We start from the raw sequence: 22,365 nt of genomic DNA, 5'->3' as shown, positions 1-22,365 counted from the left end.
TTGATCCCCATTGTATCTATCAATATTTACTTCTTAGTAATTAAAATGGATAAATTTTAAAAACACAGGAATACCCAGCACACATTCTATTACCCAGAACATTAATGTCATAACCTATTATATATCCTCTGGAAAACTCCAGTGAGTATTTGTGAAAGACTGTGAGGCAAAAGGCAAAAAATGTCTTCATATTACTATGAAAGTAGCTTTGACTTCATGGACTCCCCAGAAGGGTCTCAGGGGCTCTTGGCTATCCCAGCTCATACTTGAAGAATCATTATTATAAATCAACAAAGTATTGCCTCTAAAAGCTATGCAATTGTCTTAAATCCCAAGGTATAAAATATGTGGACCCATATCCTATAATGAATAGAACAGAGGGCAAATGAAGTATATATCCAAACCTCGATCTTTGCTGCATAAGCAATATGGCCAGTACAAATGCACATTATTGTTTGTTTATTGTTTTGGTGATTCATATAAGACTACGATTTGTATAATCAAAACTTCTCAAAGCGTTTTGAATGTCCCCATGCAAACAATATTTTATACTAAAGCACTTTCCATTGGACAGTTGTCTAGGCACACGGGACCCGGGTTACAACATGTACACAGTGCCATGACCCCACCATCAACAGGGATACACCTGACAGTGTTTATTACATATGTAATAGAGGAAGGAAGATAACTTGCTATACCACCAAAAGTAGCAAGATGGGAGGTGGCCAATAGAGCCTTACTCACCAGGATGTTTACATACATAAAGCGTTTACATATTTTCTTTCAAGCATGAATGTGACTTTGAAAATAAGCAATGAGGATTAGGAATAATACACAATTTCTTCCTGCACCCCAAATGACCAAAGGATGATTTTAGCCTATTTATTTTACCCAAAAAAAGTGAGTGAAAGTCACAAAGACCTACAATCTCCAAACTCAACGGTAACAACTGTTTCTAGAGGTTCTTCCTGTCTTTTCTATGCCTATCCAACATACTGACATGATGTAATTAGGTTCTCTATGCTGTCAAAAAGCTCAATTAAATTGCACATGTGCACCCATAAAATATTTTTAAGTAGGACAAACAATGTAATGTTTGAGCCAGTGAAGCCATGGGAAGAAAACTGGGATGTTTATATCATTTTGGTGTACAGACACACACATAGAGACAGGCAGGGTGACTCTTGAGAATTTTAATGACTCTTAAGACTTTTAAACACTCTTCATGACTCTTAAAACTTTACTGGCAATGGAAGCCTTGATCATTGAAAACAGAAACAGACTGCATTGGGGAGAGCCAAACCATTAATGGAGTGTCTGGGTTCCTGGTCTTTCAGCAGAGCACAGAGGCCACATCTGGGCTGCGGCTACAGTAGCTGCCCCCAGTGCCCGTCAGTTGCTGTGCAGGCCATGAGTGGCATACTGTGCTTTCTACAGTCGGTGGTCACAGGAAAAACCTACCACACATAGATCAAGCCCTCCGGAAGCATTTCAGTATTGCAGAGGGGAAGAAAGTCTCTATGTGAATTAGAGAGGATCAAGAACAGCCGCTCTTGCCCAAGAAGGAAGGAGTTAGCTTTAGTTGATGGCTCAGCATCCAGCTGATTTTTATATTGTCCATGAAAATATTTCACTGAGCTAATTTTTTTCCCCAGAGTATCCAGGTTCCTTCTCTTTACTCAAAAGAAAAAAAAAAGGAAGAAAGGAAGTTTAAAAACAGCAAATGTATGTATTCCTGCTGCTTTAGTTTATCCTGTCGGTATGTTTTCTAATTGAGACAATGGTCAAGGACGGAAGAGGGAGACAAAAAACCTACTTTATCCAGCTGTCAAAAGTCCCACAGAATTTTCCCTTTGGTTTTTGAATAAGCAGAAGCACAGCAGGAGCTCACCTCAATCAATACCTGTTTGCTCTCAATCTAAAGATTTAAAGAGCCTCCTAAGGCCAGGTGCCTCTTGGCAACTGCAATGTGGCCAAGCTAACTGACAATAGAGTTGGCTTGGTTGACTGAGGGTTATTCACTGTAAAACGCAGCCTGGACGTTGAAAGGGGGAAGTCCTTAAAAAGGTAAGGGGTGTATGAGCAGTGAGGGCCGACTCTCTCCCGCCCTTGTTAAGAAGTGATGGGGTTGGTTGAGTGCCTCAGAGCATTCCATTCAGCCAGTTGAAGGGTCAGCAGTGGGAGACATAGTGTTCCCTGTGGGTAGCACAGATGGAGAAAGCGGCCCTTAGAGTGCCAGGGGACAGTGCTTGATTTCTTGGCAACAATGAGAAGGGGCTTTTGTGCTGGTAGGAGCAGTCTGCCAGTCAACTATATTTATGGAACACCTGCTGTGCAAAATTTGAAAAGGAGGAGGAGACAGGCCTTGTCCTCAAGAAGCTTATGGTCAAAGAGATAGGAGATGTCCCCTTGTGCTGTAAGCCCTTTACTACTCACAGCCACATTTGTAATGAGAGAGGATTCAGTGAGATTCGGGGTATATTCCGAGGCTTCTTATTCAAACTGTGGGTCATGTATCGGCTGCGTCAGCATACCCTGGAGGCTGTTAGAAATGCAGACTACTAAACCCCGCGGCAGACCCCCACAATCAGAATCTGCACTTGGACAGACCTCTAGGTGATTTCTTTGCACGCAGCAGTTTCAGACTGGAGGGCCTTCGGAGGTGACTAGTCTCAAGGGATTTGAGAGAGCAGAGCCACCCGGTTCGATGACTAAGTTGACAGAAAAGGACAGTTGGTTTAACAGTGAGCTTCTTAGAGCATCTATTTCCTCTCAGCCACTTGTAGAAACCTCTGCCCTTGTTAAATTCATGATGGGCACCCACTGAATTCCTGTGGGTGGGTGCATCTTTCCACTGCCCCTGTTCAGCCAGTACTGTACAAATGGCTGTGGATGTATTATTGTTAGAGAGACAGCTAATGAATTTGGGGAATATGCAAATGATTTTTAGAGGCATGGGTGCAGCTGGGCATGACAGAACCTGTCTGTAGTTAAAGTAAGTGATGTATGAGCGGTTCCTTTAAGGCAAAGGGGAGGTTTCCCGGCAATGTTTCATTTTCAGTCCAAGTCACGCGCTGTTTGTCCTACTCCGCTCCTGGTTCCCCATCTCTCCAGGCTTAGGACAGCTGGAATGCTCATTTCAAGTGCCGTGAACATTGCTGAGAAGTCATCTTCTTATCCTTTCTGCCCCACCAGGACCGACTGGTCGATCAAACTGTAATATCTGAAAACTTTATCAAGGTCAATTATTATTGCCATTTTACAGTAGGAGAGTGAGGGGCCTATATCCTCTGTTCCGTTCCCCAGATGCTTCCTCAGCCCCCACCCCAATTCCAAACATGTTCTAACAAGTTATAGCCCACAAAGCCAGAAATAAGGCAGATCCCGGCAGGTGACACGTATGGGAAGACCTGAGTGTCGTTCTCACAGGTGTGTCGGAGGACAGCTACGGTAACAGCGACGACCACGGAAAGAGAGAGAAAACATATGTAGTGTTTACCATGTTCCTGCCCCTGCAGGATCTCATTCATTCCTGCCAACAGCCCTTGAGACAGGTTCCGCTATTAATTCCATTGCCTAGATGAGAAAATGGAGGGATGTTCCACTTTTAGAGAGAGGGCAGCATCCACATGAGGCTATGTGGTCATAACAATAGGACCAATCAATGCAGCGGGGTAAAAAGGCAATAAAAATCTCTGAAAAGTCCGTCAGCTCACTTCTGCCTCCACAAGCTTGAGCAGCTGAGACAGGGAAGTGCAGCCCCCTGCTGCAGAGCAGGGGACCTGAGTCCGCAGTACCTCGGGTAGAGCCTGGCTCCACCCCTCACGGGCTGTGGGACTTCCGCAAGCCTTCAATTCCCATCCGCAAAACGGGGGATAAGGGCTGCACCAACGGAATAGCGCTGTAAGGATTTAAAGGATAAATATATGCTAGGTCCCGCATGCAGTGGGTGCCAATGAGCGGTCATAATTTATTTATTTCTCCACTGGCTGTAAAGTAATAGGGTTTCTATGATTTTGAGAAGGAGAAGTTCTGGCTCTGCCTATGTACTAGGCAGGCATGCATTTTCCTGCTTCCACGCCCTGCAATTATCCTAAAAATGCACTGGCATTAATATCCTGTAGTGTTTCTGTAGTTCTGTTTGATACAGTTGGCTATGAATGACCAAAGATCTGGGGATTTGCTGGAAGTTGAACTAAACCCTTTAAATTCTCATTTTGGTTTGATTTTGGTACTCTTACACAGAACATTGGAGCTACAGACGCCATGGGAATAGAAAATTCACATTCAGGACACATTTACCATTTCAGTATCCAAGATGATTCTCTTTTATGTATCTGATTAGAATTCACCATTGGCCTGACTTCCAAAACAAGATTTTAAGCCACCATGACTTCCCTTACAAAATGGGCCCTTGTCCACACAGATGATGAGGAAGCACGGTCAGTTTTAGTTCATGCACCGTCACCAAGGACTCCCTTCTGAATTCTTTTCTATCAATTCACTATGCATTTCATGGGTTTTCAGCAATCAAATGAGGCACCAGGGAGATAGGGAAGGAATAAAGGATCTTCATCTTGTTTAGTTGGAAGGGAAAAGAAACATACTGAAAAAACTGGAAAATAATTATTTAGTAGAATATTACCATGTAGTCCAGAATGCCAAGACAATAAGGGAGGAGAATAGAAGGGAATAATTAGCTCTGAGAATCTTAAGAGAAATGCCATAAAGACCAAGATTGCCAAGAGGCAATAATGGCGATAGTTATTGCCGTGAATTATAGAGCTCGACCTACATGCCAGGACCCATGCTTGCATCGTGCACGTGCATAGGAATTGCACTCTAACAGGTCATTTATCTTTTTATTCTGATTTCACAGAGGAGGACACCAAGCCTGGTAGGGATTAAGGAATTGCCCCAATTACACAAGTGATAAGGCATAGAGTCAGGGTTCAAACCTAGGTCTGCTTGACACAATCACAGGTAGAAAAAAATACAAAAGGTCTGTTGGGGAGAAGATCATCACTCTTCTCAGGGGCAGAAAGGTCAGAAGGGGAAAAGAGAAGCCATCTCTAGTGCAGAGGGGCCCCTAGGGTGCACTAAGAGGAGGGAGGAAGAGGACGCACCCGCCGGCAATGGCTTTGAAGTGAACCGAGAGTGTAGACTAACCAGTAGGCCACAAGAACCCACCCTCGCAGGGTGAAACACAGCTGTGGCTTAAGTAATCCCTGCAGCTGGGGAACAAGACTGGAGGGCAGAGAAACTTGTCTGCAGAGATAGCCAGGAAGAGGCCATCAGGCACTGGGTGACAAAGGCCCTGTCCAAAGGATAGTGTGTCAAAGAAACTGGCTTCACACTCTCTGTATTCTGATATCTGTGTGCTGCAACAAGACCCCAAAGCCAGGAGGTCAACACTGCAGGTCCATTTCTGCACTCAGATCTCTGAAAATAAAATGCTTTGACCAGGGGTTTCGTCTTCTCATGGACACTGGCACTACAGATCTTTTCCATGACATGGCAGAGAAACTAAGGCACTTCCCTCAACGCCGTCTTTGGGGGACTCATTCTCTCACTGTATCTTCAAGCTCCATCACAGCCAACCACGTTATATTCTGACAGTCTGTAAGGTTATCTTTTTTCTCCTTTGGTTATATATATATTTTCTCCCTCATTAGTAAACAGTAGTTTATGGCCATGTGAATGAAAATAGCCGTTTTTTTCTTAAATCATGAATTGGAGTTTACACCCAGCACAAAAAATTAGTGATGGAAGAAAACATTGCTACATCCTGGCAGCCCTGTGCCCCTCCTTCCTTGCTTTCTGTTACGCTGCAGTCATTTCCTCCTTCTGTGTCCATTCCAGCCTGCCTAGACTGAAATAGGGCACTTGGTGTGCACATAGGGATGACTGTTGAGCTAAACTGCTTATTTAGGTACTGTCCTCTTTGCTTGAAAAAGGCCACTTGTGAAAAATATGTGGAAAACCCTAGAACCGGACAAACAGAAAACTCCTGGGGTACCCCAATGTGCCTGTAATACAAAAACTTTTCTTCGGGACTGATGTATCAAGCAGAAAATAATTTTAAAAGAGGTCACCTTCATTAGCTGCCTCTTTCTTCCTTGGAGTGGGAGCGGCTGGTTCACACACACGTCACAAATTCCCAGTTGTGGGCACCCATGGAGATCAGCAGGGGCAATTCTATGCCCCTGGGCCATTGGATGTGCCTTTAGCTGCTTGGACATAGTATATGCTCTAAGAGAAGTTCCTTTAACAGACTTCACTGCCAGACTGCTCTATAATTCTGGATATCCAAAGCCAGGTATAAACCCTCAAAACCAGAGCTCTAAAAATTTTGGATAAGTGTAGCTGGAAATCTACTCCAAGCATATGATCTTCCAGAAACGACTGGAAGATGGGCTGATTCTGCTTCTCAGTGAACAGTGGTTTGCCTTCTAATAAAAGGAAACACTGCAAAGCCAGAGGACTTTTATCTCATCATCATTCAGAAAGTCTGTCTCATGAGGGCAAGATGATGTCAAGATGCTGTGGCATCCTTTCTCTCCAGGGAAAGTGGAGTCTCATTTATTGAGCACTGACTTGACCTTAGGCTCTACAGGGTGTGAGCACCTGGGCTCTAAGGGACATGCATGCCACTCACTGTGTCTCATTTCATCCTCACAGCAACCTATGCATATAAAATAGCTGTCACTGTGTCCATTTTTCCAGAGAAGGGAAATAACCTGAGTGCCTTAATTGCCCTGCCTGCTGCCTAAGTGGCAAGTCACTTAGGTCCCCATTTCACCTGTGCTCTGTCCACACCTACACTATGCCGCCCCTGGAAATCTATGTAATAACATCTAGATCATCATCTCACACCAGACACCAAAAGGCAGTGTGTCTTGGGCCTCTTGATGCCACAGGTTGATGATTTTCCTGCTCTGTCCCTCTTGTTGGCACAGGTGAGATGGCTTCCTGGTGTTGAGTACAGCCTGGGACTGTGGGACTAACACTTCCATTACTCTTTTCATTTCTAGAAAATGAAGTGCCAGCCCCAGCGCCAGCCCCGGCCCCGGCCCCACCTCCAGAAGGTGAGTAAAAACACTGCCTCACCTGTTTGGGCTGCAAATTCAGAACACCCAGCCTGGCATGATTCAGCCTCAGCTGAAGCTGTGAGCTTTAACCTAACTCCTATAGAGAAGTTGGATGACCGCAGTTGTAATAGGTTTATAATAACAATAATAACACATCGTATTTATATAACCCTCTCACATTAATCTGATTTGGATGGCACATCATACACTTTTAAAACCCTTCAGTTATGCCAAAGTCGTTATGCCCACTTTTTAGCACTGTGGAGGCTTGTCTCCAAGGGCCTGAGGGCTTTGCATACATAGCTAAGGGCAAACAAAGCCCACGTCTTTCTCGTGAGAGCAGGGAGCAGATCCCACCGTAGTCCTGGGATATGAGCAACTTGAACTATGTCACCATCAAACACCTCCAGGACCTCCTCTGCAAGAGTTCCCAGGAGGGTTTGGTGGCTTACAAGGCTCAGCAGGACCAGCCTGTTGTCCACCTTAGTAGCCTTTTGTCCACCAGGTGGCAACAATATCATAAGGAGTAGAGTTGCAGTGAAACTCTAGCAACTGGAGGTGTCCAGCGACGCACAACAGGTGAGCTTGCTTTTATATCCATGTAAACCTAAGGAAGAGAACAGGATTAAAAGAATGACAGGCTTCTCAAAGATCACGTGTCTGCTCAGCCAAGTGGCCCCCAAGAGGGAGGCAACCAAAATTATGTGCATCTTCACATGAAGACCCCAAAGTGCTCCGTCTTGTCACTCTTCCTCCTTGAGGAGGAGAAACTGACATCCTTTCTAGAATCATCCACAGGGTGTAGACATTCTTCTCAGGATCTTCTTTAGGATGTTTTCTCCTTGCATGTACAGATTTATTTTGTGCATATTGAGCACATTAAGAATCTACCGGCCATGAAAGACATAACCTTTTTCTTCTGCTCCTCAGACCAGGTGCTGTCACTCGGCCACGATAGCTCTCTTATTATGCCAAATGTCACATGCATTGCACAATCCCCATCTCTTGTTGCTAAAACAGGTTGCCCAAACTCTGCTAAAATTGTCCTTATTTGTTATCTAAGATTCAGCTCACTAGTCATCAATCCAAAGAGAGAGAACTCTTTCTTGAAACAAGTCTTTTCTTACATATACCAGAAGTCAGATGCCCTTTGCAGGTATCTAAACTAATATGATTCTGATCATAAAGAAAGAAAAATTAGATGGCCTCAAGGGATAAAATCTGGTGTTCCTGCTTGCATAGCGCATTTAACTCAGCCCACAAGTTAATATGTGCACCAAAATATTTTCTTTGAAACTATTGTAGAATTAAAGACTTATATCCTGACTCCTTATGATAATATTATCTAGAAGTCCAACCTATTGGAACCAGTGCTTGGGGCAAACTCCCTTAAAATGTCAGTCCCTTGCTGGAGTCTAAAAGGAAGGGACCCATGTTTTATACTCATTCCCACACCAGCATGTTTTAACATGGTTTTTTAACAAAATCGGTATTGCGTGTTTCTATGTGTACTGTTTGCAAAAGTGATCATATTTATTAATTGTTTAATGTGACTACATACAAAATCATAACTCATGTATAGCATAAGTATGTAGCATATTTATGATCTGTTCTGTTTTCATTAATTTCTCCTCCCTCACCCCACCCCATTGTTCATCACACATTGCTCATCACAAAGAAGAAAATGCTCTCTTTAAGACACTTTAAAAAATGTACTTGTACTTTCCACACAGAACCAAAAAAACAGAAGGTGGCCGGAACTACCCCAGGAAAAGGTAAGTAGAAAGGAGAGAGAATGAGGCTGAATTCAACAAAATTAGAAGCAGAAAGAGGTCAGTAATGATTGCCACTGGTGACCCCACAGAACTTCTCTGCAGTATCCTTCCACGGTGATTTCGAGCTCTTGGTTTGCGTCTTATCTGCACAACTCAGTCAGCATAATGACAAATGGTGCATTGATCAGTTTTCATTACACACTTTTCTAAAAGAAGAACAACAATGATAATGTATCACAAGCACTTCTTAGGACGCTAGCAAATTAATTGGTAATTTCCAAGTTCTAAAGTGCATGTGAAGGGAAAGGGGTGTTTTGGGATTATACCAACTTGGAAAATTGTCTGGATTACCCTGATTTTTTTAATGGAATATTTTCATGTTACTGCATGAACTGTTCCAGCTTTCACTAGTAATTTTGAAGACTAGCATCTCATTTTGTAATGCCATGTCTTTGTGTAGAGTTATATAATGGTCTATATAGGTTGACAATACAACTTTAAGGGACATTTTGTTGCTCCTTAATGAATCAGAAACTCACTTATTCCTGTAATATTATTCTATTTTTATTTTATATGGAGATGACCTAGTTTTAGAAAATGAATGAATAATCTTTATCATGTAGTGCTATAGGATCCATGAAACAGTAATTCCTTTGTCTCTCTTATGGAGGAAGTCACTGTTATTACTGACTTTCTGTCCTAAGCTAAGGAACATTAGTCTTCTACGGAGGAGAGTTTTCAAAATATATTTGACAATTCTGCTTTACATGTTTGTATCATCATTTTTTAAAGTTCCCCTTTTATTTCTGTAAAGAATAAAACCATGTAAATTTGAGAATAACCTGAGAATTATTGCCTGACTGCCGTAAGACATTTCTCTTTTTGCTGGACACCCCTCAAAAGCATGTTAAGTATTTGTTCCTTCTATATCAGATTTCATGACCTAATTCCTATTATCTTATTGTCTCCTTTACATTAGTGAAATACTTCTTTTCTTTCTTTCAGTTCATTGGACCACTTTTCTTCAGCTAACTTGAACTTACTCCCTCTCATGATCGAACACATAGTGTTTGTACAGTCATTTTGTCCTTGACGTTCAGTGGCTCCTATGGATAGAAATAGGAATGCTAATCCTGGCCACGTGGGCCACAGTCTGAAGGTTATTTGCTTATGGAATGCAGGCAGTGCAAACTCCAAGAACTCCTTCCACGAGATCGGTTCAAGGATGTTTGGGCATCCTGGCTGAAGCTACGGTAACACTATTCCCTATGAGGCTGACAGCATGCACCTGTTTCCAAATTTGGAAACGTGCTTGAACCAGGCTGCAAGACTCAACCAACAGAGCAGATGATGTAATCCAGAGGGCAAGCTGTCAGAGTTAAAACAGAGCCTGTGCCTGACCCTTAATCTGAAAAGCCATCATATTATATTTGTATGCTTAAATGAGAAAATGTCTTTCTGTAAGTTAAAATCAACAAGCCAACCAGTCAACCAGTCTCTCAACAAAAATTATTTTCAATATGCAAAACACAGTATGATGGAAGAGCAAGGCCAGATGACTAGGGCACCCTGAAATTAATAGTACTTTAATGTGACATTTACAAAAGTTAAGCAAGGCCATGGCCACATGCCGTCACTTGCCCAGGTCCATAAATTGCCATATTTACTGTAAGTGCCTAGGATGCAAATCAATTTAGGATAGGAGGTGACACCCCTAAATAATGAAGGTGGATGAATGGAAGTTATTTCTTAATATATAATCCTCTTCAACTATTATTCACTTTCATCAGGGACAGGGAAATTTCGAAGAAAATACTTAAGCAAAAAGTAGACACCATAGTTATTGCTGTGTGTATATCCCCGGTTGAGAAAGAAGCCTTGCATGAACATAAACAAGATGGACAGGCACAAAACACCTTTCTCCAGCATTGACTAGGGTGCCCTTCCCGGCCCTTGACCATCCTCCAATCCCCAGTCCATCTAGTTATGTTCTAACCATTCAACTCAAGTTTCACTCCTTAATGCGTCTTTCTCCTGATTATCTTAGCGCACTTTTATGTCCCCTTCCTCCTCCTGATTTCTCCTGGACCTATTGCCTCTGTCGTTAAACCACTCTTTTCTCCACTTAATCATGTATTAACAGGTCACTCCTTTCCCTAACAGGCTGTAAACTTTTTGTCAGTCAGGCACTATGTCTTAACACCTCTTTGGGCCTTTATCTCATTTCTTCTAGCATCTGGCAGAGAGCTGTGCTTGGTAATCTCCTAATAAATTCTTGTAGAATGAATGAACAATTGAATTTCCAGGCTGGCTTGGCTGTTGATCATACAGATGATGGCAATCCAGATAAGAGTTTTATTTCCATTCACCACATTTGCTGGGCAGTGGGGTGAACACCCCATGCTTACTCCCGGTTATTGAGGTTCAGAATGAGGTACCACAGCTGTGAGTTCTGAGTGTTCATCCTCAGAACGGATGGATGATTTTTACTATAAGAATAACTTGCTTAAAACTATTGAAAAATGGCCATGCCTGAATATTAGTACATTTTCAGCACTTTAATTAGTCCTCTATTGAATTAGTTGAAATATATTCAAGTAATAGCTCCAACAGTGTCACTATAAAGAACATAATTCACAGCAATACAGCCTTAATACCTTTCCCAGATTGCCTGAATCACTCTGCAAAAGCTCGGAAATGTTCTGGAAAAGATTTTTTTTGTAGCCACAGAATGTGTATGGTTTCAATATCAATCTAGTAAGTAGTGGTTGTGGTTAGATTTGCCAACTTTTTCACTTAATAGCAGTGTCTAGGAAACAGCTGATTTCCCAGGCAGGGGTTTTATTATTAGTTTGTTTGTTTGCCTCTGGACTTCTCTCTCCAGATATTCTGTTCCCTGATACTGCCCGCTTTGTCCTGGAATTGAAACAATAGAGATGACAATAAAAACATGGCGTCTAACCAAACAGCACTGACAGACATCAGATGCACAAATCCCTTTCACAGTGGTCATCCTGAGAGATGACGTCCTTATATAATGCTGCTGTGGCTTAGAATTCGTCGAGAATAATTACAGGCAGCAAGTCAATGGAATGCTGAGTAGAGATTCCTCTCTATATCCTCAGTAGGGCCAAAGAACTGCCTACCAAAATGTTTTATTTTAACATTCATTTGTCCAACAAGTTTTCACTGAGTGTCAGCTCTATGCCAAGTGAGGGTCTGGGCGCTGGGTCCTGCCCTCCTGGAGATGGCTTTAGGGAGCTTTAGAAGAATGACCATCAGCAGAGGACAGTGGATTTCCCTTTTGGAGGCAGACAGACGTCATGGAGGGCCATGCGTAGAGCATAATGAGGGTGATCACATGGGATCACACCATTTTTGGGCAACCAACAATGTATCTGTGAACATAGGGTGATGAGATTGGGTTCTGTCTGTGCCTTAACAGTTGACCTATGGGAAGTTTAAAAATTGGCTCTCTGCGTGGTTCCCGTGCACCAGCAGCATTAGAATCAGACTACTTTGAATATCAGTACTCATTTCAATTTTTATTTTTGCATCTTACTAGTTTTGTTGCCTGTGTATATTTTGGTAAGCTCAATTAGAATAGTTACTGCATCTCTTAATTTTTCTTCCAGAAAAATATTTGCTTTTGGTCATCACTGCAAGTGAAGTAAAAACTTATTTTCCTTTTTCAGGCATTAACATTAATATTACCACATAAACTATTTTTTGTGAATGAACCCTGTGCCTATCAAGGATCTCACATAACTTGAGATGAAGAGTCTTTCTTTTGACATGAATGTGGTTGACAGATGAGGAAGTGAATCAGCAGAAGTTCCAGCAAGTTTTCTCCTAAATGATATATTTTTTAAAGGAATGATATAAACATTTTTCTTCTTCATTTAGGTCCCTTTACATCTGCAATATAATGTCGTCCTATGGCTTGTTACTTGCATGTGCAAATATTTTTGTGTGGTTTTACCTTTAGGTATCAGGCAATCAACCATCTAATGTCCCTGTGTTTAATCTATGTGTTCTAATTACATTGCTTCCTTGTAATGAACTTCATTAAAAACTATATTACGTATGTTTCAGTTCTCCAAGACATAACCGTTGTAAGATGCAACATTGATTTAATAGATTTGGAGAAGAAAAACTCATTAAATATACACATTTATTGTAAGATAATCCTGATTTCAGAAGCATCAAAGTTCTCATTAAGAGAATATGATAAATTAATCAAATGCCTCAAAACATGATGTATTTATCTCAGCTATTAATGTTATTGCCTTCCATATGCGGGGTCACAGTCGCTGTTACTGTTTTGGTCACATATGCCTATGTTCACTACAACTGATTACCCTGCTCGAGGAATTCATCAATTTGTCTAAATCAAGCAAGGGATTGTATCAGTTTTTAACTGAGGTTTGTTTAAATTCACATACATTTTAATGTTATGTGCTTTTGGTCGTTTAAAAAATCTCAGTTGTTGAAAATTGTAGTATTACTTTAAAAATTAACTTAGAAAGACAAGGTAAATAAACCATAGGTAGAAATTACTTTTTGCTGAAGAGAGTGTGGGTAATTATAAGAATCTTTACCTTCTCCTATCTCTGGAGTTCTTTCCCTCTCAGTCCAGAGCATGAGTGGCCCCCTGAAATGCCAGGTTTGTACTATGAGACTGAGTTTTCTCTCTGCTTTCCAGGCATTCTTCCCTGGGAACTTCATTTGTTTAAAGAATCATTCTTACGGTTTTGCAAATGTTATTTTCCCGTTACATCAAGACAAATAAAATTCTGCTTTGGTAAATTTCCCTTCTGTGTCACTGGGGGAGATCCCTCTGCTGCTCTGGGTCTGTGGTCTTCAGGGATGCTGTATTCTAAAGAGCCAAAACCCAGATTTAAGTTTTCATTGTAGTCATCATCTCTTTCAAGTAGAAAAAAAGAGCATACGACTTACATATTGTATTTTTTGTTTGGTCCCGTTTGAAAATGTACTTTGTGTGATGTCCTGCTTTTCATGTATGTGTTGTTGAATCAGGCACAACTCAAAAGATTTGTATATTCACTTTCCCCTCTAGTAGAACCTGTTTTTCCACAGTAAATAAGAACAATGAAACTTTTCATTCTCGCCCAAGTCAATGAAACTCAAGTGGGCAACTTTTTAAAAACTTAAGGTGAGGATCCGACATCTCAATGGCATTTCCCAATCTAACGGGATGCTAGGCCCAAAGCTCCTTTTAAAATAAGGGAAACACTATAAAAACACAGCATAAGAAATTTTAGAAATTAATAAAAAGGGGGATTGTCACTACATTTTGCCTCCCTGTCGATTATATTTTCTAGCACTTCAGTAAGTTTGAAAATTATGTGCAATGAATCAAATATTCCCAATTGAGAAGTAGGTGCTGTTTGGAAGTAAGTATTGTATCCTCTATGGGATCATTTCCTGATATAATAAAGCACGGCTTTAATATGTGCTGCCTCAAAAGTCTAAAATAATTGTGCCTGTGCCCTCAAATAGTCTTAACATTTAGTGGACTTTGAAATTAATCATCCACCAAATTTTACTTAAAAAATTGATCCTCTTTTCATTTTCATTTTCTGAAAATATATGGATACTCTTTTCTCAATCATTTTGCATTATAAATAATTAACTTAAAGGTTCATTACATACTGTATCCAAAGCAAGCAAGCAACAACCTCAAAACCTGTATAAAATGAAACATTCATCTGACTCAAGAGGGTTCTAGTTTCTAGTTCATGTTTAATAAAGGAAGTTCCTTTCCAGGATTTGGTTAAGATTTTAAACTTCATTTTCAAAAATTTTTATGGAACTTTAAATCAAGATCCTTTACATATTTCAATAAATAAAAGCCTTTGAATAGGTTACAAGAATAATATACTAAATACTAAATTAAATGCATGGCAAATAATACAGAAATATGTATTTTATTTTTGGTTATGTAAAATTTTAATTACCTAATAGTCTTCTGAAATATAGAATTCCCCTGATAGCTCAGAAATATGTACACTTCTCCAATGGTATGATTGTAGAATGTTAGTGGATTTAAAAGTCAACTAAGTTTGGGGGATGCTAACTGCTGTATCATTTCTTGTCTCCACTCTCAGTACCGGCACACATTAGCACACCAAAGGCTTTGAGATATCCCTCAGTAAATGTACACAGACAATACAATAAAATACATGAACTTAACTTAAATTAGCTGAGCATTTTCCAAGCTTCCTTGACCACAAAAAGCTTCCTCTGAAGAATCGTGAAGTCCACAGTACCCAGTAAATCACCTCTTGGATTCTAAAGATAGGACATTAAGGTTCTCCACATATTATATTAGTCGTTTTGCTAAAAAGTCATAAAACATATCCTTGGTTGACAGTTTTAGAAATGAAATTTTAAGCTGATAAATAATATTGGGAGTAGATATTCTAATAGACTTTACAAAAATGTGCTAATTTACCTCCTCCTGTCAGGATTTTTTTTTATAAACAGTCATGTGTATGTGTTTTCTTTATCTGATTTTAAATAATCATATAAGTTCACATTTTGAAATCCACAGTTATTATAGTAGTCTAAGTACAAAGATCATTACTGTTTACCCTAACACTAGTCTTCATGCTTGGAAAGGGGAGGGGCAGAGGTTCAGAGAAACCCAAATGCTTATTTACACATTTAAAATGTAAAGACTCTTTGAAATTCAGACATTTTAGAAAAGGAGAATAGCCATGCCTCTGCACATAAACACTACAAAGCATATTTTGAACTTTACAAATGTGCATGGGTAAAAATTTTAAAAACTATACAGCATTGGCCAACACCAATATAATCTTGGGAAAATGCTTATCAAGTTCCTAAAATAATTATTGGTGAACTTAATATGACAAATTGATTTATATTTTTAAATTTTTGTTTGACATCTGTTTCCTAAGTATAGAAGGGGAATGAATCATGAGGTCTTGGGAGGCAGGGAAAGAATGAGTTCTCACACAGCACATATATGCTTGTAGTCTGTACCCAAATGATTATGATGAATGAATTTTGTGTGTCATTGACGTTAATATGAAATAAGAACCCAAAAACCACCTCAGTTGGTGGTTTCATCAAGGTCTGCTTTTTTTTTTTGTAAGCATTAATTTTTTTCCTAACCTACAATCACGTCCAATGCTTGCAAAGGGTTCCATTTTGCAATCTAAACTTTCATTGGCTTGCCCTACTCTCTTGCTCTTTTATTTATCTGTTTGTTTGTTTGTCTCTTTTGTCTGAAATACTGAAATCCAATCTTTCAGGTACCTTAAGTCTTCTAAGGCTTTCTCACCAGGTGAAAGTGTTTTGTGTAGTTTCTCCTTTTTAATTTTTTTTCCAGCTTTCTCTTTTCTCAGGATACTTGGGACAAAGTCCTTTTCTGCTTGACTCTTCATTCCTATTTCTTTTTCAGATGAAGAGGAAGTCTCCCCGCCTAGTGCCCTGCCTCCAGGTTAGGATGATTCCATTCCCACTCCCCTTTTTATTCATTATTAATTGACAGTAAAGGAAAAGAAAAGGCAGAGAATCTTGATAAGACAGTGCACAGAGTAGGGCCCCAGGTTTGGCTGGTGCCGAGGCCGAGAGGGAAAACCTTGGCTTTAATGGCAATTTTTTTTTACATGAGAAACCTCTTAAAAGGAGGTTTTGTGAAATAAATAAGTAAACCTTGGGTATAAATTCTAAGGGGAAAAAAAATGTTTGTTTTCCATTTCCAGCTTTATGTCCTTTTCTCATTCTTTAGATATTTGAATTCTTTTATACTATTACTATTTTTCCAATATGACACACTTTTTATAGGTGTTTCATAATTGGAGCTCTACTGATTTTCCATTCAAGCCAACTTCTAGCTTGGTTCTCCCCATCATCAGAAGGCAGAGGGTTGGGGGGAAAATCCAAGAAAGTTGAAGTGAGAAGTCCGTTTCCAGCCCCTTGGCCCTGCATCTTCCAAACCACGCTTCTCTTTCAGGTCTGAGTAGTCGGGCCCTGGAAAGAAAAGATTCAGGTGAGCACATGCCTGGAGCAAGGCATCCCGGCCCCTCCTAATATAATCACTAATGACCTCATTCCTTGAAGCTGTACAGATTCTAATCTTATTTCATTCGATTTGTACCTTTTGTAGCAATTTTTCATTACATAGCCTCTTACAAGAAACTAATGTAGTGAAGAACAATTAATTTTGCATGATACACACACATGCACACATTCAGGAATCTGGCCACGTACACCACAGGTTTGTTTATTGTAACTATCCTTTTTAATACTTAGCAAACCCACAGAGCTTAAGAAACTTACAAAATCTAAATAATAAATCACATTTTTATAGAACCTTACATATAGTTGATAAAATACCTCCCAAATGCATCCTGACAGTAGCTACAGTTTTTGTGATGTTATTCATTCATTCTTTCGACAAAAGAACTTTGAGGGACTATTGTGATAGGTCCTCTGTGGGCCTGGCACTTCTGCAAGCACTTGCAGGTAGGTATAGGAATGAATGAAACAATAATTAATAGTTCCTGCCCTCATGTTCTAAACGTGAATGGCTACAATTCACTATTACTATTAATATCACAAATACACCTAACACAAAATTTTAACATCAACCTTGGCATTAAAACCAATTGTGTAATCATATGACTACATTGCATTACTTCATTGTGACATGATGATCGCCTGTGGCTAGAAATACTAAGCATGATTGATAGATGAAAACTAAAATAACTGAATGTACATTTCCTTCTTTTCAATAAACATTGACAGGCAGAGCATTGGCAACCCATCCAGTTTGTTTTTTTTCCAGTTATTTAGTGGCTGAAATGGAACTTCTCTGCATTTAGGTCCTGGAGGATAGTGGGAATATCTACAGTTCTCTCTCCCATCCTCCATATCGGAGCTGTTGCTGCTTAATGCCAGCTAAGCCCTTGGAGTGCAACCTAGGAAATGACGATAAACTTCCCTTTCAGCTGGCCTCTCTTCACGGGAAAACCTCAAGAAGTTTACCTTTCTTCCTTTTTTCAGTATTGCTTTTTCCCACCTGCAGGATGCTCCTAGTATTCTTGAAATTTGTACCTGCAGGTCATGATCTGTTACTTAGTTGTCAAACTATGACCATATCTATACCACCCTAATGGAATCGTCTCATTATACAATAGCAAATAATCTAGAAATACCAGGCCATTTTTGGTTGCCTGACCCTTCTCAGTTGACTTATATCCTGATCCATCCTTTATTGTCTTTTCCAGTCCTGTTGTTGTATAGATATGGCCTTATAGTCAGTCACCTGGAAAAAATACTGAGAGGACTGCTTTAATATACTTTAATGTATTTCATATATTTTAAATAATAAAATATAATATTTCCCACCATTATTCATCTGTTAGGGGCCATACAGGATGGGGAAACAAAGGAACCAGGGCTGCCAACAAGGACAGAGTAACAACCTACCTGAAAAGTTAAACTATTTCTAGGAATTAGAAAATGCTCCTTTATCTCATGGTGGAAGAGACAACCCTCTAAGAATGGGAATCTGTCACTTTCTACTGATGGCTGCAGGGGAGATGGATGGAAAGAATGTTATATTTATCCAGGTTTATTAGATGAAGAAAAGCTTCAGCACTGATGAGAACAGCAAACCCAGGTAAGTCTGTCTAGGAAGAACCTAGCCCCGAAATGACCCTTCTCCTCCTTTCTGCTCATTAGAATGGTCTCTTGGTGAACCTGCTGGGGAAGAACAAGACAAGCAGAATGCCGATTCCCAGTTGTCCACCCTGTTAGTAGAAAAGCCTCAGTCAGGAACAGTGAAAGTTGGTGAGTGCCAAGCATTAAATCCTTTTTTTGTTTTCAGTGAAGGTGAAATCCATATAACATAAAATTAACTATTTTAAAATGAACAACCAGTGGCTCTTAGTACACTCAATAAAGTTGTGCAGTCACCACCTTTATCTAGTTCCAGAGCATTTCATCACCCCAAACAGAAACCTTTTGCCCCTTTGAGCAGTTTCTCTCCCTTCTCCTTCCCCACCAGCCCCTGGTAACCACTAATCTGTATCTGCTTTGTCTCTGTGCATTTCCCTATTCTGGATATTTCACATAAATGGAATCATACAGTATGTGACCTCTGTGTCCTTTGCTTAGCATAATGTTTTTGAGGTCCATCCAAACTGTTTCATGAATCAGCACGTCATTCCTTTTTATGGTTGAGTAATACTGTATATATATACTATATTGTATACATATATTAATCCTGCTTTTTATAACCTGGAAAGGTGAGTGACAGCTGTCATTTCAGTCCCCTTTAGCACATAATAGTTGAGTGCCTGGACCTTGAAGCCAGTTGAATTCGAATCAGTTTCCTCATCTGTAAAATGGGGCTAAATGATTTGTGTTCATTATAACCTGCCTCATTGTATAAGATAATTACAAATCTGCATATGCACTAGATGATATGTATAGTATCTCAAAGGAAGTTAGTTAGACAGATAGTTCACCTTTGGAGATATTCATTAGAAAATGCTCCTTTATCTCATCGTTTATACAGTATGTGACGATATTCTAAAATGGGGGGCATAAACTTTTCAGAAATAGACTTCTTTCAGGTCTAGAATATAGAAGCATATTGTGTGTGAATGGAAATGTTTTCTCCCCTGTGTTTCTGGGAGACATCAAAACACAGAGCTGGATGCTGGGGCACAGTTTCTATGTGCTAGGGGTCTAATTGGTTTCACAAGTGATAGGCAGAGTTATTTCAGAAAGATCAGTTCCACTTAGTCATATTCCTATGCTTCCAGACTTCCCATCATCTTGCCTAATAAAAAGGATGGGGAAAAAAACATGTGTACATTTTCCCATTTTTATTTCATATATATATATATATATATATGAAACATATATAAAACCAAATAAAAATATTTCCACTGATTAACCAATTGCTTCCTTTTCTGCTCCATAAACTTCAAAAGCAGAACACACCGGAGTATCCTAAGAACTTCTAGGGTACTCATGAAAAAATCAGGGCCATTTCATTGCAGAATCCCTGGAGCACCAGTCATATCATAGTCTACATTGTGGAGTCCTGTGAAACTCCTTTCAGTTGTGAGCAAAACAAATGGCGATTTTTAAACCACAGTCTGAAACATTCCTTCTTTTTTGTAGGTGAAAATATCACCTTTATAGCCAAAGTCAAGGCTGAAGATCTTCTTAGAAAACCCACTATCAAATGGTTCAAAGGGAAATGGATGGACCTGGCCAGCAAAGCTGGGAAGCACCTCCAGCTCAAGGAAACCTTCGAAAGGCACTCTCGGGTATGGCCCCCAACTCCCGGCACAGGGGCTGGGCTAGCCCATTCCTTCTGTGTGGATAAAAGGTCATTTCAGATTCAGCTTTGAGAGATTTCAGTCCCAGAAAATTTTCTGGAGTTACCATTCCAACATCTACACTCTAGCATGGTTGCCCTGTTACACCTAAGAGCTGCAGAATATAGTGACCCCCTCCTGTATTGAGAACTTTGTACTGGAATCCCCTGATGCAAATACATCTTTAAGCCAATGGTGAGGAATTTGGAAAATAGGTGAAATGTGATGGCCTCCTTCTGTTGGCAAGGCAGGGCTAAAATGTGTCCGGATGCATGTCATTGCAGATATACACATTTGAGATGCAGATCATCAAGGCCAAGGAGAACTTTGCAGGAAACTACAGATGTGAGGTCACCTATAAGGATAAGTTTGACAGCTGTACATTCGATCTTGAAGTACACGGTAAGAGAACCTTCTTATCTGGATAAATGTGATTTTTTTATGGGCTTTAGAGGATAGAAGAGAAGATGGTCATTTAATACTATAAGATTTTGAAAGTAAACTTTCTTTTAAAGCTGTGTGTTTTGATTGTGGTAGTCTCAGCAAGCCTACTGCATTACATCGTAATGAAGCCATTTAAAAGTGCAATTTGGGGGATTTTATTCCTAAGTATCTCATGTCCATGCTCTCTACATTTCTCAGTTTCCCAGATGAGGGCTGATACCATTTTTTGCTGCTACTGAATGTGCCTATTTCATTGGATTCTCTTATTCCCACACAGGTTTGTGGATAAGTTAGTGGTTTGAGGATATCAGAATACCCAGGTGGGAGAGAGGATTTCTCTAACAAGGACTCATGTCAGATATAGGAGTTCTCCATCCATATGTTCTGTGTACAGCCCAGAGTAAATTTAATAGGGATTAATGTAAAGGTGTGTGTGTGTAGTTTGGGCAGGGAGGGGACCACTTCCATAAGTAGACAAAGGGAAAGTTGACTTGGCAGCAAAGATCATAAACTTAAGAAGAATCCCAAGTGTGATAAAGTAGCAAAAGACAAAGCTGGTGTAATTTAAACCTGGGCCATTGCATTCTAAGCAGTGGAAGACCTATGTTCAGGAAATGAGACTATGCTCTGCAATGGGCCACTTTTTCCCTATTTGGAGTAACGTCTTTGGCCTTGGGCACCATGCCTCTACCTGGATCCTTTCTGGAGTAAGGTAACAAGGAAGATGAAGAATCCAGAAACCACTAACCACCCTATCCAGCTTGAGTGCAGGGTTAAGGAGGTCAGGCATATAGGTAAATAGGGTAGAGGCTGTCACACAGAACAAGGAAAGGCCATTTCCCACTTGGGAAGTGTTTGAGGGCAGACTAGAATCTGAAGGTGGAAATCACGAGGAGGTGAATTGTGTCTTCCCATCAGCGTGAGCTCTTTCATTAAAGCTATGCCAACAGCCAGGGAAGGGAGTGAGATTCCCATTTGGAGAGAGGTCAGGTAGAGACTAGATGATCAAGGGTGGAGGTACTCTCAAGATTTCTGTAGTAAGTGGGAATCTGGTCCTAAGCAGGGCTTCCTCAAGCCCACCAGGCATCTCTGAGAATCACCTGCAGGGCTTTTGAAGACTATTGACTTCTGGGTGCCCATCCCTGACCTGGGGAGTCAAAATCTCCAGTGGGGAGATGAAGAAGCTGGTGTTTTTCAGGTTCCTCGCGTGATCCTAATGGGAAGGCAGGTGGAATGGCACCTCCTCAGACCCTTTCCCTGATTCTGGGTGAAGGAGGGTGAATCTAATGTCTCAGCAGCTCAGCCGTCAGGAGGAAAGCCGCCAGACCCCCTTCACCTGGTGTTCTTTCTACCTGAAGAATCCCCACAGCCTGGAAGGTAGTTACACACAACTGCCCTCTTAATGGGTATTTATGTTATTCTTTTCTTTCCTTTCAAAGAATCGACCGGGACTACTCCAAACATTGACATCAGATCTGCTTTCAAGAGAAGGTAACGTCAAAAGGGAAATCATGAATTTGTGTAACATGGAATCATGAATTTGTATAACATGGAAGTGGAGGATTTTCAAAACTTACTTTCCCTTCCTCCACACTCTGATTTCAAATAAGAACAAGTCTTCTCTCTGTAGTCAAACATACCATATATTCAAAAGTTAGCCTT

The 22,365-nt window shown here is 40.4% G+C and overlaps 1 protein-coding gene across 10 annotated transcripts in view; it reads left to right on the top strand.

Moving 5' to 3' along the window:
- The window catches only part of MYBPC1 (myosin binding protein C1), an 83,507-nt gene that overhangs the window by 8,945 nt on the left and 52,197 nt on the right, over positions 1 to 22,365 (top strand). For 6 of the 10 annotated variants that reach the window (XM_036891340.2, XM_036891341.2, XM_036891337.2 and 3 more), the window contains exons 2-9: positions 7,035 to 7,088; positions 8,825 to 8,866; positions 16,320 to 16,358; positions 16,875 to 16,910; positions 18,608 to 18,715; positions 20,060 to 20,208; positions 20,544 to 20,661; positions 22,143 to 22,194. In XM_036891340.2, coding sequence (XP_036747235.2) covers positions 7,035 to 7,088; positions 8,825 to 8,866; positions 16,320 to 16,358; positions 16,875 to 16,910; positions 18,608 to 18,715; positions 20,060 to 20,208; positions 20,544 to 20,661; positions 22,143 to 22,194 — 598 coding nt within the window. The remainder of the gene's footprint in view (positions 1 to 7,034; positions 7,089 to 8,824; positions 8,867 to 16,319; positions 16,359 to 16,874; positions 16,911 to 18,607; positions 18,716 to 20,059; positions 20,209 to 20,543; positions 20,662 to 22,142; positions 22,195 to 22,365) is intronic. The other 4 variants (XM_036891347.2, XM_036891348.2, XM_036891344.2 and 1 more) reach the window with 1 other exon arrangement.

The sequence above is a fragment of the Manis pentadactyla genome, chromosome 10, assembly GCF_030020395.1.
Source record: "Manis pentadactyla isolate mManPen7 chromosome 10, mManPen7.hap1, whole genome shotgun sequence".
NCBI lineage: Eukaryota > Metazoa > Chordata > Mammalia > Pholidota > Manidae > Manis > Manis pentadactyla.
This window is presented reverse-complemented; position numbering and strand designations above follow the sequence as displayed.